At 30.2% G+C, this 18,229-nt stretch overlaps 4 protein-coding genes and 1 long non-coding RNA gene across 13 annotated transcripts; 2 read left to right on the forward strand and 3 right to left on the reverse strand.

Annotated features, from left to right (window-relative positions):
- The first annotated feature begins 48 nt into the window (after window positions 1-48).
- Window positions 49-2,138, forward strand: LOC143190034 (NECAP-like protein CG9132). The gene is made up of 4 exons (XM_076394093.1): window positions 49-224; window positions 383-773; window positions 832-1,028; window positions 1,079-2,138. The coding sequence occupies exons 1-4, from the start codon at window positions 139-141 to the stop codon at window positions 1,113-1,115; spliced, it is 711 nt and encodes a 236-aa protein (XP_076250208.1). The 5' UTR covers window positions 49-138; the 3' UTR covers window positions 1,116-2,138.
- Window positions 2,117-3,861, reverse strand: LOC143190032 (solute carrier family 25 member 35). Its single transcript, XM_076394091.1, has 4 exons — window positions 3,300-3,861; window positions 3,003-3,241; window positions 2,727-2,949; window positions 2,117-2,647 (listed from the first exon to the last, which is right to left on the reverse strand). The coding sequence occupies exons 1-4, from the start codon at window positions 3,541-3,543 to the stop codon at window positions 2,418-2,420; spliced, it is 936 nt and encodes a 311-aa protein (XP_076250206.1). The 5' UTR covers window positions 3,544-3,861; the 3' UTR covers window positions 2,117-2,417.
- Window positions 3,862-4,243: 382 nt separating this feature from the next.
- On the forward strand, window positions 4,244-9,776 carry LOC143190027 (uncharacterized). 2 transcript variants are annotated; one of them, XM_076394079.1, is made up of 5 exons: window positions 4,244-4,627; window positions 4,681-6,010; window positions 6,062-6,217; window positions 6,271-6,477; window positions 9,348-9,776. In XM_076394079.1, the coding sequence occupies exons 1-5, from the start codon at window positions 4,443-4,445 to the stop codon at window positions 9,546-9,548; spliced, it is 2,079 nt and encodes a 692-aa protein (XP_076250194.1). In that variant the 5' UTR covers window positions 4,244-4,442; the 3' UTR covers window positions 9,549-9,776. The 2 variants fall into 2 exon arrangements, with proteins under 2 accessions (XP_076250194.1, XP_076250195.1); XM_076394080.1 differs by lacking the exon at window positions 9,348-9,776 and having other exon boundaries at window positions 4,274-4,627; window positions 6,264-6,413.
- Window positions 9,777-11,467: 1,691 nt separating this feature from the next.
- On the reverse strand, window positions 11,468-17,669 carry LOC143190028 (solute carrier family 2, facilitated glucose transporter member 5). Of its 8 annotated transcripts, none has more exons than XR_013004149.1 (11): window positions 17,382-17,669; window positions 17,190-17,308; window positions 16,936-17,134; window positions 14,991-15,110; window positions 14,626-14,911; window positions 14,428-14,568; window positions 14,133-14,270; window positions 13,854-14,050; window positions 13,578-13,790; window positions 12,182-12,377; window positions 11,468-12,126 (listed from the first exon to the last, which is right to left on the reverse strand). XR_013004149.1 is itself a non-coding variant. In XM_076394081.1 (11 exons), the coding sequence occupies exons 1-11, from the start codon at window positions 17,523-17,525 to the stop codon at window positions 11,985-11,987; spliced, it is 1,971 nt and encodes a 656-aa protein (XP_076250196.1). In that variant the 5' UTR covers window positions 17,526-17,669; the 3' UTR covers window positions 11,468-11,984. The 8 variants fall into 8 exon arrangements, 7 of the variants coding, with proteins under 7 accessions (XP_076250196.1, XP_076250198.1, XP_076250199.1 ...); XM_076394081.1 differs by having other exon boundaries at window positions 12,182-12,453; XM_076394083.1 differs by having other exon boundaries at window positions 12,182-12,453; window positions 17,190-17,324; window positions 17,382-17,508.
- LOC143190038 (uncharacterized) lies at window positions 15,160-15,584 on the reverse strand. The gene is made up of 2 exons (XR_013004150.1): window positions 15,445-15,584; window positions 15,160-15,364 (listed from the first exon to the last, which is right to left on the reverse strand). It is a non-coding gene; the product is annotated as an uncharacterized LOC143190038 (long non-coding RNA).
- Window positions 17,670-18,229: the final 560 nt, after the last annotated feature.

Consider the following 18,229-nt stretch of genomic DNA (forward strand, 5'->3'; position numbering starts at 1 on the left):
GTATTTTTATAAATCTAAAATTGATAATGCCTAAATTTTATGTGTGAGAAGACACGACAACGTCAAATCATCGAACAGATGACAATTTAACAACACTGAACATATTACTTTTTAAAAAGATCGTGAAGATTTTTCGATATGGATACGTATGAAAGTGTATTATTAGTGAAACCAGAAGTATTCGTTTTTAATATTCCCCCTAGATCATCCAACAGAGGATATCGGTAAATATATTTCAGAATAACATTTATTAGGAAAAATTCCGCCCACTTCCGCTTATACCATAATATAGTAAACATAATGTATTGCAAATTTTACTATTATTTAAATTATTTTCTTCACTGTTTATATATCAGGAAGATGTGAATTAAGTCATTTTTAGAGCTGCAGATTGGAATTTGGCTGAACCATCATGGACTGGTCGTATGAGGCTAATTTCCAAAGGAAATGAATTGGCAATAAAATTAGAAGATAGGAATAGTGGCGAGTTATTTGCGAAGTGTCCTATTGAAACATATCCTGGAATAGCAATTGAACCTGTTAGTGATTCATCAAGATATTTTGTCTTACGCATACAAGATGATAATGGAAGGAGTGCTTTCATTGGAATTGGTTTTGGTGACCGATCAGATTCATTTGACTTAAATGTAGCATTACAAGATCATTTTAAATGGTTGAAAAAGGAGAAACAAATTAGTGAAGAACCAACTGGTCCATCATTAGATTTAGGTTTTAAAGAAGGGGAAACTATTAAAATAAACATGAAAATAACTGTAATAAATCAAATTTTATGTTTGTATGTTGAATAATTAAACAATATTTTCGTTTTAGAAAAAAGATGGTGGTGATAATAATTCCAAATCCAAATCTAAGTTACCTTCATCTGGTTTGGGTCTTTTGCCACCTCCACCAAGTGGTAAATTACCACCACCACCAGGTAGTTCACCATCTGGCTCTCCTGCTCATGGCCCTAAAGGTGATTTAGCATCTTCTGGTGACTGGGGAGAATTTAAATCGGCATCTTCAAAGTAAGTCATGTCTTAATTTTTTTTTTGTTATTATACAATAAATATTTTAGTGCGGGGCCTACCAACACAAATTGGGTACAATTTTAGTTCAGTTAATGGAACTTGTAAGTATGTATGTATGACATTAGGCCTGAACTAGATGAATCATCTAGTTTATATTGGTATTTTTATTGTAAAATATTTTATAGAAAGTTACTTACCTTAATATCTTTATTTATGTTAATAAGTTAAAGTAGTTGGCTGAGGTGTGTATGTGATAAGGTACAGGAAATGTTTGGTTATTGGATGATATTCGGTGAGAATATATATACATAGTATTTCTTTTTTATGACTCTCAACTTTTTTGTAGTTTAAGTTTATTTCTTTTAATTCTTACTAATTTATATTCTGTGTATGATAATAAATTAACTATTTAAACTTACAATGTCATAATATTGGTTTAAAGCATCTGTTACTTATATAAGTTAAATGGTTCCCACAAAATTATTTCAATAGATTGTAGGTAGTATTTTAGAATACTATTAAATATTTTGTGGTTACCAGAAATATTAAAATTGTATTTATATATGTATATTGAAAAATTAGGCCTAACGATATAAAAAAATGCAATATAAAGGTCGGCACTCACTTACACACATTCGTATTTTTTTAAGATATTGCCTCAATTATTATTTGGTGAATTATTAATTTTATTATATTCAGTACTAAAATATAATAACTAATCACACATTATAGTCTATAAAACTATATATTTACAAAAATGTTATATTCAAGATTGACAAAAATATCACATGGATGTAATTATATGGAATGAATATTATCTCTTTAGTAATCCAGATAGTCTGAGTATAATATACGATAATGACAAAAAAATACAATGCGTATAAGTGTGGGCTTACACTAATTTGTTCAAATATGATATCTACTGTAAATGTTGTCGTTAGCAGCAGTAGTTGTATAGATGTTGTGGAAAATTTCATTCTTTGTTGTCTAGGCATACAATCATGTTTTGTTTAAATATCACGTAAATTAAGCATATTGGTGCACTTACACATTCCAAACATTAAATTTATTGACTTACTACGAAATAAAAGCATCTCGAAAAATGAAGTTTATTTTTAATATAGAGCCTTCATAGCCTATTCTTTAACTAAGTGTTCAGAACATCATAAACAATATTAGATAGTCGTAAAAACTGAGGTTTATTCACCATAATGTTACTATAATAAAATCAATGTTATCTTAATCTCAACATACTTAAAATCTCTGAAAATTCATATTATGCATAAGGAGAATCATAAAAATATATATACATAAATTTGTTTGTACTGTAAAGCTAGACGATGATAACAAATTAAACTATTATATAGCGTTCTCGGTTTAGAGTATTTATGCTAGAGTATTTTCGTTTTTACTTGTTTGTTCTTGTACTACGTATTTGTTGTACAATATCCTAAGATGGTCCCAAAACATCAAACATAAAACAGTGTGTGGACCCAATCTTAAATACATTGGACCGATACCTTTATAAAAGGCTAACAGCCCTTCCGATTTATATATTTTAGTAACGCAGTCCATGTAACTAGTGTAGAGAACACCTTTTCCTTTGGCATCCGTAGCTAAAAGTTAGCAATTGTTAGACAACCAATCATACAACGTTTATTTACATAAAAATATTCCATGGTTAAATTTACTTACGTTGGTTATATAAACGCGTCAAGATTAGATCAAAGGGTGTCATAGCGAAACTAATAGCGATACCACCAACCATACTTCCCAAAAACGACTTTAATAATGCATTATTAGTTACATCATAACTTTCAATTAATTTTTTGGCATAGTCAAATGAAATCAACTGAGTTGATCCTCCTATGAAAGCTCTTGGTACTGATGCTAAAGCTCCTCTAAACAGACCTTTTACCTGAAGTAATTTGAATTTATGAATAAAGTAAATTATTTAATTACATATAATACCCCGTTTTCTTTATAGATATTTATTAAAGCTTGCAGTGAGTTTTGGTGATTATGTTGGTGACCAACTGCTATATTTTGTACTGCTTGTGACTGAAGATGAGTCTTAACTAAGAAAAATGGACTTGATAAGTACTGACCAAGCACCGCTCCGCAACCAGTAATGATTACGCTTTGAGTGAACATCATATGTCCATCTTTATCCCTCAGATAACCATAGGTATCTGCTACACCATAACAACCTATAAACAATAAAATAATATGGTGTGTTTACTAAAAGTTAACCTAAAATTATTTTACCTAATCTTGCACCATTAAGCAACAACTGTACTACAAGGGCAGGGCCTAACCCTTTTTGCAGTGCCCACACCCCATCATTTTTAGCAACTACATAACCTGCGTGAAAAACATTTTTATAATGTACTGCATGAGAACCTTTTTCCTTTAATTCTCCCTGTAACTGCAATCTAGTTTTTAACACCTCCAAAGGATTAGTGAACAAACATGCACCCATAGCAGCAGCACCACCCATTACAAATTCCATTTTGATAAATATCTCTTTGCCAATTATTTGAACTTAAATTCACTGTTGCGACTGCGGTTTCGGAATGATTTTTTTGTTTGTTTTTTAATGGTGCTTTATTTAACCAAGATATACTATATGAAACAATGTTAATTATTGTATTATCTGGTGGTTACAACATTATTTTAAAACTGTTTTTGAATTGGCAATAGACACTTATCTCTAAATTTTCTTCATTAAAAAGAACATAATTAAACGTTATATATTTACATGACGAAATTTTAAAACCTATGTCAATATTATGATGAGGTCAATTAGTATATCTAACGACACATCATTAATAGATAATAATTAAAATAATTAGAATTTAATATATAACCATGATTTCTTACGTCAGAATTATGCCAAATTTATTCTCTTAAGTGTTTTCCGATTTTTTTCTGATATATTATTAACATCTTTAAACTATAATTGAAACACTGTTTAAACAATAATAATTAACTATATATACAAAGGATGACCATTCAAGTTCATTACTAAAAATTGCTTTCAAACTTTTAAAAATTAACTTATATTTATAGATGAATTAATCGCAACAAATAAGTCATTAACAAATAACAATCGTTTTGAATTCCAAAATATACCACATGGTTGAAAAACATTTTTTCTTTTCGATAAAATTGAGAAATTGGTTTTTATAACCATTTCCATAGCGAATAAACAAATAAAAAAACAGTCAAATGAAGAAGCTACACATTTTAAAACATAACCAAAAAATACTTTTATTTTGTTTTGGGCGTATTGATAAGATACAAATATATAAAACATTTAGTATGCCTTTTTATTAAATTATCAAATATTGAATATTAACTAGCAAATAACTATTTGGGATTAAGTAGAATTTATTTCAATTTAAATCAATGGATCCCAAACTTGAAATTCGTAAGTTACCACCGAGTATTGTAAGAGAATTAGGACTAATATTAGACTACGCCGATTCATGGAAAAGATTAATGAGTATAATTCCGAAACAATTAAGTTCTTCTACATATGTTGCTGACATTAAACCAGATAACTTGCCAAAGTATAACTCTGAACATTTTAAGTGAGTATACAATTAAACATTGTTTGAATTTACTACGAATAGTTGTATTGTAGAATAATTGAATTAGCTGGTATGCAACACAAGAGATCTTGCACTGAAATATTAATCGACGAATGGGGCACATCAGGTAAAATCAGAGCTAATCTTGGTCATTTAAAATATTTGCTCACAAAAGCGGAACTATTCAGAGCAGCAGATTATGTAGCAAAATTATTAAATGAGGAGCCACCAGTGAGACCCCAGTCTGGCCCAGCAGCACCTATATCTATACCTTCACCAGAAGCAGAACATGATAACAAAAAATTAAAAGAAATAGAGGAACAACTCAATGCTGTTAACTACCCTGAAAAGGCCATTAAAGAAATTAAAAGAAGATCTGGTGAACCTAAAAGTCCTATAAAAATTATTCCACAAATTGTAGTCAGTGAAGTGGATAACCAAAACAAAACATCTTTCAATACTCCATTAATTGTTGAAAGAAGTAGGTCAAATGTCACTCCTGATATTTCAGCACTTATGGATGATACTCCAGTACATTCAGCAGTAGCTACTGAAGTACCAAACCTATCCATATTCATGCCTGAGAAAGTTGAAGACAATGCAGAGGAGCATTCAAATTGTTCTGATAACATGCCTCACTTATCTGATCTTTTGATAACTGATCCTCATAACAGTAACTTTAGTTCCACTGATACTGAATCTAGTCAATCTTTCACTCCAGCCTTCAGTCAAATTTTAAGTAATTCATCTAGTTCTAGTCAGGAAAATCCAATTCCTTCGATTTCACAATTATTAAGTAATGTAGATCATCCACAAACTATCAGTGATCAAGAAATTCCTGCTTTAAGTATATTAGGGGATGTAGAATGCAAGTCAAATTCTGATGTAATACCTAATTTTGATCTACTTAATCAAAAGGAGATTCATTCATCCATTTCAATTCAAATACCTGAACCTGATTCCAAAAATTCTCCAAGTAATTCAAATAAATGCCCCTCTCCATTGCCTAATTTGTCATTAAATACAGAACTTCCGCATTTCACTTACTATGAATTGGAGCACGCTACAAATAATTTTAGCGATACACCATTTACGACAGTCAATGAAAACGGAAGATTCCTTGGAAAAGGCGCTTTTGGATCTGTTTTTTTGGCTCCAAAGTTGTGGGAACAGCCAGTTGCTGTGAAAAAAATATTTCTAGATGATGTTGAAGTAGTTAATGAAGATGATGAAGTTACAAAACAGTTTAAAAATGAAGTTGAGTTTTTGTGTAAATATAAACATGAAAACTTAGTGACATTGTTAGGGTATTCTTGTGATGGGTGCACATATTGCTTAGTGTACGAGTATGTTCCAGGAGGTGCATTATCAGATACATTAGAGGTAATCTTAGTATACTAAATAGCCATTCAAATAATAACAAAGGTGTTGCAGAGGAATCCTTTAAAATTATCGTGGCAACAAAGATTGCGTATTGCTTTGGGAACAGCCAGAGGTGTGGCTTATTTACACACAGCTTTTTCTACACCACTCATCCATAGAGATATTAAATCAGCCAATATTCTGTTAGATGCAAATAACAACCCAAAAGTATGGAATTAATATTTCAATTATTAATATTTCTAAAATATTCCAGTCTTTAGATTTGTGACTTTGGAATTGTTAAGTTGCTTCCCAACCAGAAAACTGACAACTATACCACGCCTTTTGGTACCTCAGCTTACATGAGTCCTGAATGTTTTGAAGGAGATATTTCCATTAAACTGGATTGCTTTAGCTTTGGAGTAGTTCTCTTGGAATTGCTAACGTCATTGCCTCCAATAGATCAAGATAGAGAAGGTGTAGATTTGGTAAATGTTTTTTTTAAATATTATTTGTTATAATTGTTTCACTACTATGTAATATTCAATACATTCAAAATTGATTTACTTAAGGATTATTAATATTATATAAAATAAGTTCTAGCTGTTAGTCAGTTATAAAAAAGAACAAATATGGAAAAAAGCATTTTTAAAATATAATTAAAATCAAAATTTAGATCTACATAAATGACTAATTCCGTTTCAAATACATTTTTGGACAATTTGGTAGTTCACTTCTTATCGCTTCAGATCATTAGCAAATATACTCTCTCAGTGAAAATTAAAGTTGCGGGAAGAAACGTTTTTTAACGTTTGGTATATTTTTAAATATATATTGTCATTTCTCAACGGTATTTAAAAACAGTATTAAGAATATACTACGTTATTAAAAAGTAATATGTTTGCAAACCGAATATGGACGGATACATTGGCAAGCTGAATAAAGTGTAATTTAGGTTTATATCTATAGACAAAGATCGTGTTAATGAAAAATAACTGTAAAAACAGAAGAATTATAATATATCAAAAATAATAAAGGTTGTTTCTCCATATTTCCTATATAAAACGAATAACAGGTCATATTATTTTCTCCTTTTGAGGTGTTAGCTAAATATATGGTGTAATAAAATTATATCCTCAGAATCTAGTTATTTATTAAGTAAATAATATCCAATTTAACATTCCAAATTACTATTTGAATGTATTTATTTGCAATTTCTAGTTATTGAGGCCACCACTCTATTGTTTTTTAATTTTTGAATATTTTCAGAAATATATTTAATCATATTAAATCATATTTTCCACAATTGTACAAGAATTTTTTTGTTTGAGTTCTAATTGCAATTCGTTGGTTGTAGCTTCTAACAAGTCAATTGAAAAGTCTCCGGCCTGACCCATAGATTGCGCTATTGGAATTAAATCCATATCTTTTTGGTTAGCCCTAACCCTCAAAAGATGCGTGTATAAATTTAACAGCTGTCGGATCATTAGTTCATGAATCATAGCATTTTGAGTGAAGCAACTTATTGTAAAAAAATGGATAAAAAGGAATTTCGCGTGTTGATTAAATATTGCTTTTTGAAGGGAAAAAATACAGTTGAAGCAAAAACTTGGCTTGATGCTGAGTTTCCGGACACTACCCCGGGATAATTCACCATCAAGGATTGGTATGCGAAGTTTAGACGTGGTGAAATGACCGCCGAAGACGGTGAACCCAATGGACCCTCAAAAGAGTTACCACCGAAAACATTTAAAAAATCCACAAAATGATTTTAAATGACCGTAAATTGAAATTGAATGAAATAGCAGACACTCTAAAGATATCAACTGAACGAGTACATCATATCATTCACGAATATTTGAGTATGAGAAAGCTCTGTGCAAAGTTGGTGCCGCGCGAGCTCACTTTTGACCAACGAACAACAACGAGTTGATTATTCGGAGCAGTATTTGAAGATGATCAGCGTAATAAACCCGAGTTTTTGCGTCGATATGTGACAATGGTTGAAATATGGCTCCATCATTTCACTCCGAAGTCCAATCTACAGTCATCCGAGTGGACTGCACACGATGAACCAGAAAACGCAACAGTCGTCTGGCAAGATACGCAAGATACGCGCATCCCAAATACGGACGCCATCCGTATTTGGGATGCGCTTGGAATAATTTTCATTGACTACCTTGAAAAAGGAAGGACCATCAACCGCGACTATTACATAGCGTTATTGGACCGTTTGAAGGACGAAATAGCCGAAAAATTGCAGCTTTTGAAGAAAAAGAAAGTGCTGCTTCACCAAGACAATCCACCGTGTCACAAATCAGTGAAAACGATAGCAAAAATCCATGAATTGGGCTTCGAATTGCTTCCTCATCCACCGTAGATCTGGCCTCCGGGGGCTATTTCCTGTTCTCAGATCTCAAAATAATGCTCGCTGGGAAGAAATTTTCGTCGAATTAAGAGGTGATCGCCGAAACTGAGGCCTACTTGGAAAAAAGTTAGAGGGTCGCTATAATCAGTGTATCACCCTTGAATGGAATTATGTTATAAAAGATATTATTGAATAAAGAAAACTAATTTTGCCAAAAAAATTTGTTTTACTATGGTAGGCCGGGGACTTTTCAATTGACCTGTTAAAAAGTGGATAGTAGACATGAAATGGGTTAATGTCACAATTCTCTTTGACTTCTATGTCCTATTTGACAGAATATCAGAAGGTTGTCGAAAATCCGGTTTTAAAACATCAAAAGATCATAAAACAACTGCCAATAAATTGTTTTATTAATTAAAAAAATATTAAAATGTTTCGCTTAGTTAACATTGGCAATTAATCCTAGGATCAATCAATTAATTATAGTATGAATACTTCTACATTGGCGGCCAGTAAGAGTTTGTGCTTGTTTTCCTGACAATTATTATTTATCAATTCAATGGTAACAAAGAGATTCAAGAATAGTTATGATCAGTTAATGTAACCCCTCTGTGTTTAGGAGGCTTTGGATATGCAGTGAATTTCTATTGTTAGATTGATTAATCATGTCATTTGCAAAAATTCTAACAATAATAGTGTTTGGCATTTCCAGCTTCAATACCTCTTAAATAGTTTTATTAAAACACACGTCTAGAAATATTACAATCAAGTAATATTTTCCGTTTTAATTCAGCTTTAACAAAGGGTCTCTAAGTCAAGCTTTCTTTGCGTGGTTTTGTATATAATATGTTGTATTTGGCGAAAACAATATCCGTTCCGTATCTTTTTTTAACGTTAACAACTTTTAACAGCAATAACTTATTCAGTAATATTTTTAAAAGTAAATTGTTTTGTTTTTAATTAAAGGAAACATTATAGTTTTTTTTATAGTTTACATATGTGGAAAATAATTGTGAGGAATCCATAGAGCCCCTATTGGACAAAAGGATTGGAGATTGGAAGAAAAATGACGTTAATTTTGCTGAGAAAGTATACAATTTAACAGTCAAATGTTTAGATTACAAGGAGAACAGACCTGATATGGTTCAAGTAGTAAACGAAATAGAACAAATGGTAAAGTTATTTAATTAAATGTGCCTTATGTATTTCAAGTGTCTTATAAATGAAGCCAAATTGTTACCTCATCGTATTACCATGATCGTGAATAATTATCGTTGTACATTTACATGTTTACGTGTTTTTAAATAATTGAAAGTTGTGTGGCCTTGACTAAAGGTGTATGTATTTTATATATAAAAACATTTTTATTATTGTTATACTTTAAACAATATATATTTTATTATATTGTTAAAATTAAAACCAAGCCGTTTTATTTAACTCCAAGTGAAAATATATTTGTCATAAAAAATATTAGGGAAAATATCTATCCATATTTATTTGTTTTAAATGTTAATATTTTTAGGCATGGCTCGCAGACGTCCTTGGGGTCTGTTTTGTTTATTCTTTTCAAGATTTTATGGTTATTATATTTCGCGTTTTAATATTTATTCGTGTAAATTAAATACTACTGCTATTGTTATAGGGTATATAAAATACCTCAGTTAATAATATTTGTTGAAGAAATCTTATGATCTCAAGCTTAACATCTTGGCAGAGAAGTTTAAGAAATTTCTAAATATGGATTTCGTACTTATTTTTAACCGACTTCAAAAAAGGAGGTTCTATGTTCGGCTGTATATATATTTTTTTAATGTATTTTCGCCGATTTCTTGATCAATTATGGACCGATTTTCAAAATTCTTTTTTATTCGAAAGGGTGCGCTTCAAGGTGGTCCCATTGGAACGAAGTTAGGATCTGTTGGGGGAAATGAGAAAATCTGAAATTTCAAAGGCACGTACAAAGTTTTCACGTATTTTTTATCTAAAATAATAAGATATTTGTGTATAATATTATTGCTGAACTGAGGTGTCGAAAAATCAGAAATACTTCCGTGTAACAGCCAGTCAGTTGGCTTTTTAAGCACTCTCCATAGTAGAAACAATGGAGGCAACTGTTTCTATGGTGTAATGGTTAAAATGTTAAGCTCATATGCGGAGGTCACGGGTTCGATTCCAAATGGAGGCATCAGCCTTTTTTGTTCTAGTATGGTGGGAAAATTTGTCAAATCATCTGGACTAAGTAGCCAACCCCGGGTCCTTAAGCGTTCCTTATTTTCAATCATTGTTGCTTTGTGTGTATATTTCCTCATACGAGTTGCACTTTTACTTGAGCTATCCATTGTAATACTTAGTTAAGTAACTAAATAAGAGAAAAATAAAATATTTTTAACAAAAAAATTGAACCGACTTCAAAAAATAAATAACGAACTCACTAAAAATTAAAAAATAATCAAACTTAGATTTTTAACACAATTTTTTTGTCAAATATATTTTTTAAGTCAAATATGTATATAATAATCGTTAAGTATGACCAATGACCAACTTAGAGACCATCTCAGAAGACACCTGGTCTTACACAGCCTGGTTACTGGCATGACTGGGATGGTTATTCCTTGTCATATTTTCGACTGTTGCCTATAAAGACATTTATAATTACAATCATAAACATAAAGTACATTCGTCCGAGGACCATCCTCTCGCCTTGTCACTGCGCCATTCAAGCTGGCAGCTTGTTCTTTGTTTAGCATTCTAGATTTATTGTACACTCTTTTTTTCTTTTTCTACAGGACGGTGTAATATATTTAACATTTGCCTTAAAAAATTGAATAAAATTATAATTTACTTTTTTATTATGGTTCAATAAGTCAAAACTTATACTGAACATAAATTATAATTTAAGAACAAAAATGGAAATTCATTCAGAAATAACTGATACTGATTGTGGTCTCTCTGTCACGAGTATTATTTCCATCACTCATCGCCAATGTATGGCAATCAAAATAATAAATCAGTTTTTTCAACATCCTGACAATATCCCCTTACATTCTGAAGTTTTATGTAAATTTGATTCTGTTTATTTTTTGTATTATTTTATTAGGTATATAAAACACTTTATATATTCAATTTTTTATTTTGTATAAATCTTATAATCTCCATTATCCGAAAAATAAAAAAGAATGCTCCATTAAAGAGTAGTGATAATAATTCACTCTTAGTAAGTCAGGAAGGTATAAATTGAAACCTAATTGATTTTTACAAATCGTTGAATAGACAGTTGTATTGTAACACAGTCAAATCTGTTGAATATCTGTTGCAGAATATCACAGTTTATTCAACCATCAAACTTTAAATAGAATTAAAAAATTATTTCAGTGTTTATGTACTGCAAGTTTAAAAATGTTGTACTAATTTATAGGAAACATGCTTTCTTATTTCATTATAATTTGGTAAATGTATCAGTCATTTTCGTTAATTTACGTAGGCTGGAATTATCAATTTTGGTGAATATAAAAAAATCTTGCTATAAATAAACACATCTCCAGAACACCTCACCCTAATATTGATATCCCACACCTAAAGAATAAAGCTAAAAATGAACAATTTTAAATTCCCTAATCAAAATCATCATCATATGGTATCTTTTTCATTTGTAATGGTGTTAATTTCTTTAATATTCCTTGATGGCTCTAATGGTTTTGATTTTAGGCCATTAGCGACTAAGCTGTATATTTCACAGGCCTCCTTTCCTTTAGTTTCGGGGAGATAAGTTCTGGAATACAACAAATTTAGTCTTATATTTGAATTATTATGTTATAACTGCTCACCTTATGAATATTAATATAGCGATAACAATAGAGGCAAATATGTAAAACGATGGAGCTCCAATATAGGCTGCCATCGTTGGAAATGTTATTCCAACGACAAAATTACCACTCCAGTTGGCCATGCTTCCTATAGCCATAGCGCTGGATCTCGCTCCTACTTCAAATAGTTCTGATCCAATGAAGTAAGGTATAGGACCTAGGCCCAAACCATAGCATAAAACATATCCTAATACGCTCACTATACATAAGTAAGGCATAAATTGGTATTTGTCCTATAAAGCGTAAATATGTTAAGGTTCACAATTAAGTGTGTTAATAAGGTCGTAGTGACTGTCTAGCTGTTATATTAGATATTGATCGAATGTTAGCTCATTTAATAGTAGTAAAAAAAAGTCATAACAGCAATTAAGTCGATCTAGTATGACAAACCGAAACGAAATCATGGATTAGTCCCAAAAACACATCGACATTGCAAACGAATAACGTGTTCTGTAGTTGATGGAATAAATGTGTGATTGTATATAATATAAAGCTGCTACAATTGAATGAAACTGGCACTACTGAATTCTACCAGAATAAATTAAATAATTTGAGTGAAGAATTTTAGTGGAAAACAGCAACACTGTATTTATACAGTTTTAGTAGTTGTATAAGTTGAAGAGAAGTAGCGTTATGCACTTTCTTTTTGCAGTTGCATATGTCGATGCGACCAAACATTCGTTATTGGGACGAACGATGAAAACTCAAAGTTAAAGCACAAAAACCATTATTTAACACTAACGTGATGACATTACATCCTATATGTTAAGCTGAGGAACTCTTTGTGGAATATTAATTGTGTTTTTCACTTCAGAGCTTGTAAATGGAAGAATATTGAATTTAAGAATATTTTTTTAACAACATAATAATTGTGACAAATATTATCCACAATCCGGACTTTTTTTGGTGGAGATATCTCAAACAAGAAGTGTATAGCAACAATCCGAAGAATATCAGTCACCTTAAGTGGAATCAGAAGGTCGTAATATATTACGAACTGCTAAAACAAAATGAAACTGTAACTGAGGATCGCTATCTATTAGAGATGCGCTTGAAGGGCATACTGAAGATGCGACCGGAACACTGAGACGGGACACATAACTGAAAATAGCAGACAGATACATAACAATGAAAAGTAGAAAGGTTACCAATTATATGTTCTATCTGATGTCCAAAAGATGCTATATTAAAAACAGGAGAAGCTTTGAAATATTTGAATATAACGATCAATAGAGAACAGTAATTTGATAAAAGTCCAAAAGGAGATTGTGGAACAATAAAGAAAACAGTAAGCATAATAATTAAAGCTATACACAATTCGCTAGCTAAAATATACACATATATAATAGATTCTTACCATATAGCTAATAGATATTCCTAATATCACAAGAAATATTATTGATGTAACTAAACTAATTTGAAGAATTGTCCGTCTTTTGAACCATATCATTGTTTGTACGGACATTATAGCCATGAACATGTTACAACAACCTGCCCCAATTGTTGCCAACTCACTACTCTTAACAGATAATCCAGCACTTTTGAATATAACGGACGAGTAATAAAATACCTAAAAATTAAAAACAATACCCGATTCTCATTTCATGCTGACCGAATAAAGCACTGAACTTACCGCGTTTACACCACTAAGTTGTTGACCAGCTTGTAAAGTACAGACGAGCAACAGTGGCAAAAACAATTCAGGACTTCGCACTACTCTGCTGATACTCCAATGTTCCCCTTGTCTAATATTTTCCTGCTCCTCAAATTTTAACAGTTCGATTTCACCGGTCAACAGCTCTTCATTTACATTTCTGATACGTTTTAATTCTAAAACCAAACAAAAACGAATTTAAGAGGTGGTGAAGATCAAAGAATATACGTGAAATTTTAAAGAAAAAATATAGCATACCTTTTAGAGCCAATGCGGGTTTTTCTTTTATAACAAATAAATATTTAGGGCTCTCCGGAAGAATAAAACTTATCACTATATAGATGAATTGAAAAATAGCTGATATTGCGAGACAATGTGGCCAACCCCCTTCATTGCCTGTAATAATTAATATATTAATAATTAGTACATATTATCAGACAATAATGTTTAAAAATTAACACTGACGACAACAAAGTTAATACAGGTATTTCTACTTATGTTTCAATAAATTAGAAATTCAGTATGTTAGTTATAATGGTTTAAATATTATTACCTAAAATATTATACATAGATAATATTTGACCAAATAAAATCCCCAATGTAACACCAAGAGGACATAAGGCTCCAGTTGCTCCTTTAAGATGTGGAGGAGCAAGTTCCATCATATACATTGGCATTATAGCAGTAATTAAACCTGTAATAATCATATAATATGAGCCGATAGATGGAGTGATGGTATTGAAAGCATTACCGGCCGAAAGACCCCCAAAAACGCGACCAATAAGAAGCATTTCTATAGAGTTGGCAGTTTTAGACATCCAGAATAAGACACCTGCTATTAAACCTAGTATTGAAGAAATGGTTAGACCACCTTTTCTTCCAGTCTTGTCGGCTAATATCGATCCGCTTAATGATCCAATAGAACCACCAATTAAAAAGATTGAAACAACAGATGACCACAAAATATCTAGTTGGCTTTCGTCTAACACAATATTGTATCTAGAATGAACACTTTCATTGCAAAATTGTTTGATTATCTAAAACAATGATAAATATTTTGTACCAGCGCCAGATATTAAAAAAAAAATTACATACAATTTTTTATAGATAACTTACATAGCCAGGTGTATTAATAACTCCAATATTATAACCAACAGGTGTTGAAGAACCCAAAACTGTAGCTAATGCAGCTAAAATTAAAATTTTTGTCCATCCTGGATAACTTACTGAAGTTTCCTAAAAGGTAGTTTAAGGAAATGTTATAGATAAAAAATAAAAAGCTATATTTATTAGTAAAATACATATTTATTAAAAATGATTATATTGTTGTTAATACTGTTTATTAATTAACACATGAAACACAATTGTTGAATCATACGCTGATGGTAACACTGAGCCAAAAGTAAAAATCCACCAAAACCAGTTACAATGCCACTCATCCAATATAAATAAACATGATAGGAAGCATGCTAATGTATGCGCACATACAGCTATATATTTGTTAAGGATTAACTTACAAATGATCCCTTAATTAAAACAGCCCCTATAAAAAATTTGATGAAAAGGATACAGAGCAAAGCAGATGTAACATTAAACATAGTAAAACCACAAATGAAACACAGAAACTCAAACATAATTAGTCCTATAGTAATACCAAGACCAGTTAAAAGCCTAAAAACAAAAAAAAAGACATAATACAATTACCATGACAACTTTCTACAAATTATAAAACTGAAATGTGTTGAGCTAAGAAGTCAATCAGTTACGCTGCAATCTAAATAAATGTTTGAGCTTTTAAGATATACAGGTCCACCGATTATTTAACTTTGGCAAGTTCATATTTCTCTGATAAGTAATGAACCTTTAAATAAAATGTCTTTATAAATTTGAATATTACTTATGGAAAATATCTGATGATAATGTAATTTAAAACAAAGTTATCTTCATGCAATGTATAAATTTTCCTATTTTAATAATATTAATGATAACCTATCTCTTATTACATATATTAATGCTTATTTATAGATATTGTATATAAGAAAAAATAAAAACAATGATTATGTTGAAAACTCGATTAATGCATTCATTATAATATTAAGAAATAGAAAAAACTAAAACGTACCCTGTATGGTGGGAGTTGATATGCGATTCCATCTCGGACACAATTAAACAGGACCTGAGATTCTCCTTGGTGTTCCATATCAAGTCAACACAAATTGAGAAATGAGCGATTAAAATTAAAAACCTTGACGGAATCAAACCACTATTATTATACATAATCTAGTTGTTACCTGAAATTTAAAAATGTCAAAATCCAATGATTAGCGAATAATATATTGAATAAATTAAAAATAGTATTTACCCATTCATTATCTTATAAATATACAGAAAAATAATGTTGAAGAGTTATAAATACAAACAAAGGAGGTTAGAGTAAAAGTTTCCTTCAAAGGCTTACACAGAGGAAAACTAATTGACTAAGTGTTGCCAATTTAATAATAAAAAAAACTTACTAAAGTTACTGGGAAATTCTGTTTTATTTAGAAAGTTCATTCATTTCAACTGCACAGTGTTTTTGGTTCTGAATAACATTAGATTTAACTAGACATATTTCAATACTCTGAGGCAACTTCTTCAGTTTTATCCTGAAATTAGGCACAGTTTTCCAATATTTTCCACAAGCTATTCTTTCATGAATATTATTTATGGCAGAAATATCTCCTTCAGCCCATATTGTTATCAGATTATTAACGATTATAGCAACATGATGTTTATTAGCAAGATATCTTAAAATATTAGCTAAATGGTTCAGTATATTATTATTTTCTGTGTTATCTGCAGATGTTAGAAACAACGTAGGAAGAGAATCTATTATAACTAATCTAACAGTATTAGCATTATTATCTAACTCATTTTTGATGTCGAATAAAGCACTTATTATCTCATACTTATCATGAATTCTTTTTATTAACAATTTATTCATGACATGTAAACATTTATCCTAAAATACCACAGATTATCCCTAATAATCATATTATCTCTCAGCAAGTGGAAAGCCTACCTTAAATTCATTATTAAGTAGTTTTTTAAGAGTTTTGATTGACAACTTTTGTCTGCTATCCAAAAAGTATATATTATTATCACTTCTTAGGAATGCCTTGATTATGTTCATAATAAGTAAAGTTTTTCCTGAACTAGGAGGTCCACAAATTTCATATATATTCCCAGTCATTATTCCACCATTTAGTATCTTATCAATTCTACAAAAGTGAATGATGTGAATGGATGTCTGTAAATTTACTATAAAGATCAAACCTATGGATTCCTGTTGGCACTAAAATGGAATTGATTAACATTTTTTGGTAATACTGGAAGGCATCTATTGGATTTACTGAAAAACTTTGAATCAATTGCTTCTTAACTGCATTTATTTCCTAAAACAAATCTAACCTAATTTTTTATTATAGGTAATATTTAAAATAATACTAAAAACTATACAATTCATACCGGAAAAGTTAGTGAAGATATCCTTTCTAAATATCTGTTTTCCGTTCGAAGAAAATCAAGGACAGTGAATATATTTTTACTAAACATGGAATTCAAAATTTCCTCACTAAAAAACTTATGGCAATCGCTCGACAGTCTATTCATTTTTTTTCAACTATATAGAATTGTTTTAATTAGTGAGATTAAACGTTGCAATTATTTGTTAATAATAAAAACAAACAAAAATTATGAAAAACAACTAGGACTGATAAACGATCTTTTTAACTGATACGTTTCCGGGTCAAATGATTAACGTCAGACTGCTGCCAAAATTATTAATAGAGTTTTAGTATTGTTTAAAATCTCGCTTTGAAATCGGCTGAAGAACGCAGAGAAATATTTTTTACGTCATTGCTTTACGTTAACATTAAGATTACCAACTTATGTATATTTTAACTTAATTTTAATTAGATATTGTGTATTTTATAATTTATTTTAATCTATAATATATAGCTAGTTAGTGTATTTATATTGTTAACGTGCAATAATTTAAATAAGTTTGGGAGGTCTCTAATCGAGTTCTAAAAATAAAACAAATCAGTTCATAGTAATAAAAATACATAATAGTAATAATTATTGGATACTTTATTGAGTACTTTAAATATATAACTCTATAACATATTATTTAGTTTTAAAATATTTATTAAAGGAGTGAGAAACTCTTTATCATAATAATTTGATGAGTGTGTTTATGTAATAATAGAGTAATATTATCTAAAATGTGTTAAAATTAACAATACATACAATGCAAGTTTATTGAAACCAAAATATTTAGTGTGTATATAGTTATCTTCACAACTATCTAATAA

This window comes from Rhynchophorus ferrugineus, unplaced genomic scaffold, assembly GCF_030347505.1.
Source record: "Rhynchophorus ferrugineus isolate W39M unplaced genomic scaffold, kcgeb_rfMv2 rfM2, whole genome shotgun sequence".
NCBI classification, from domain to species: Eukaryota; Metazoa; Arthropoda; class Insecta; order Coleoptera; family Curculionidae; genus Rhynchophorus; species Rhynchophorus ferrugineus.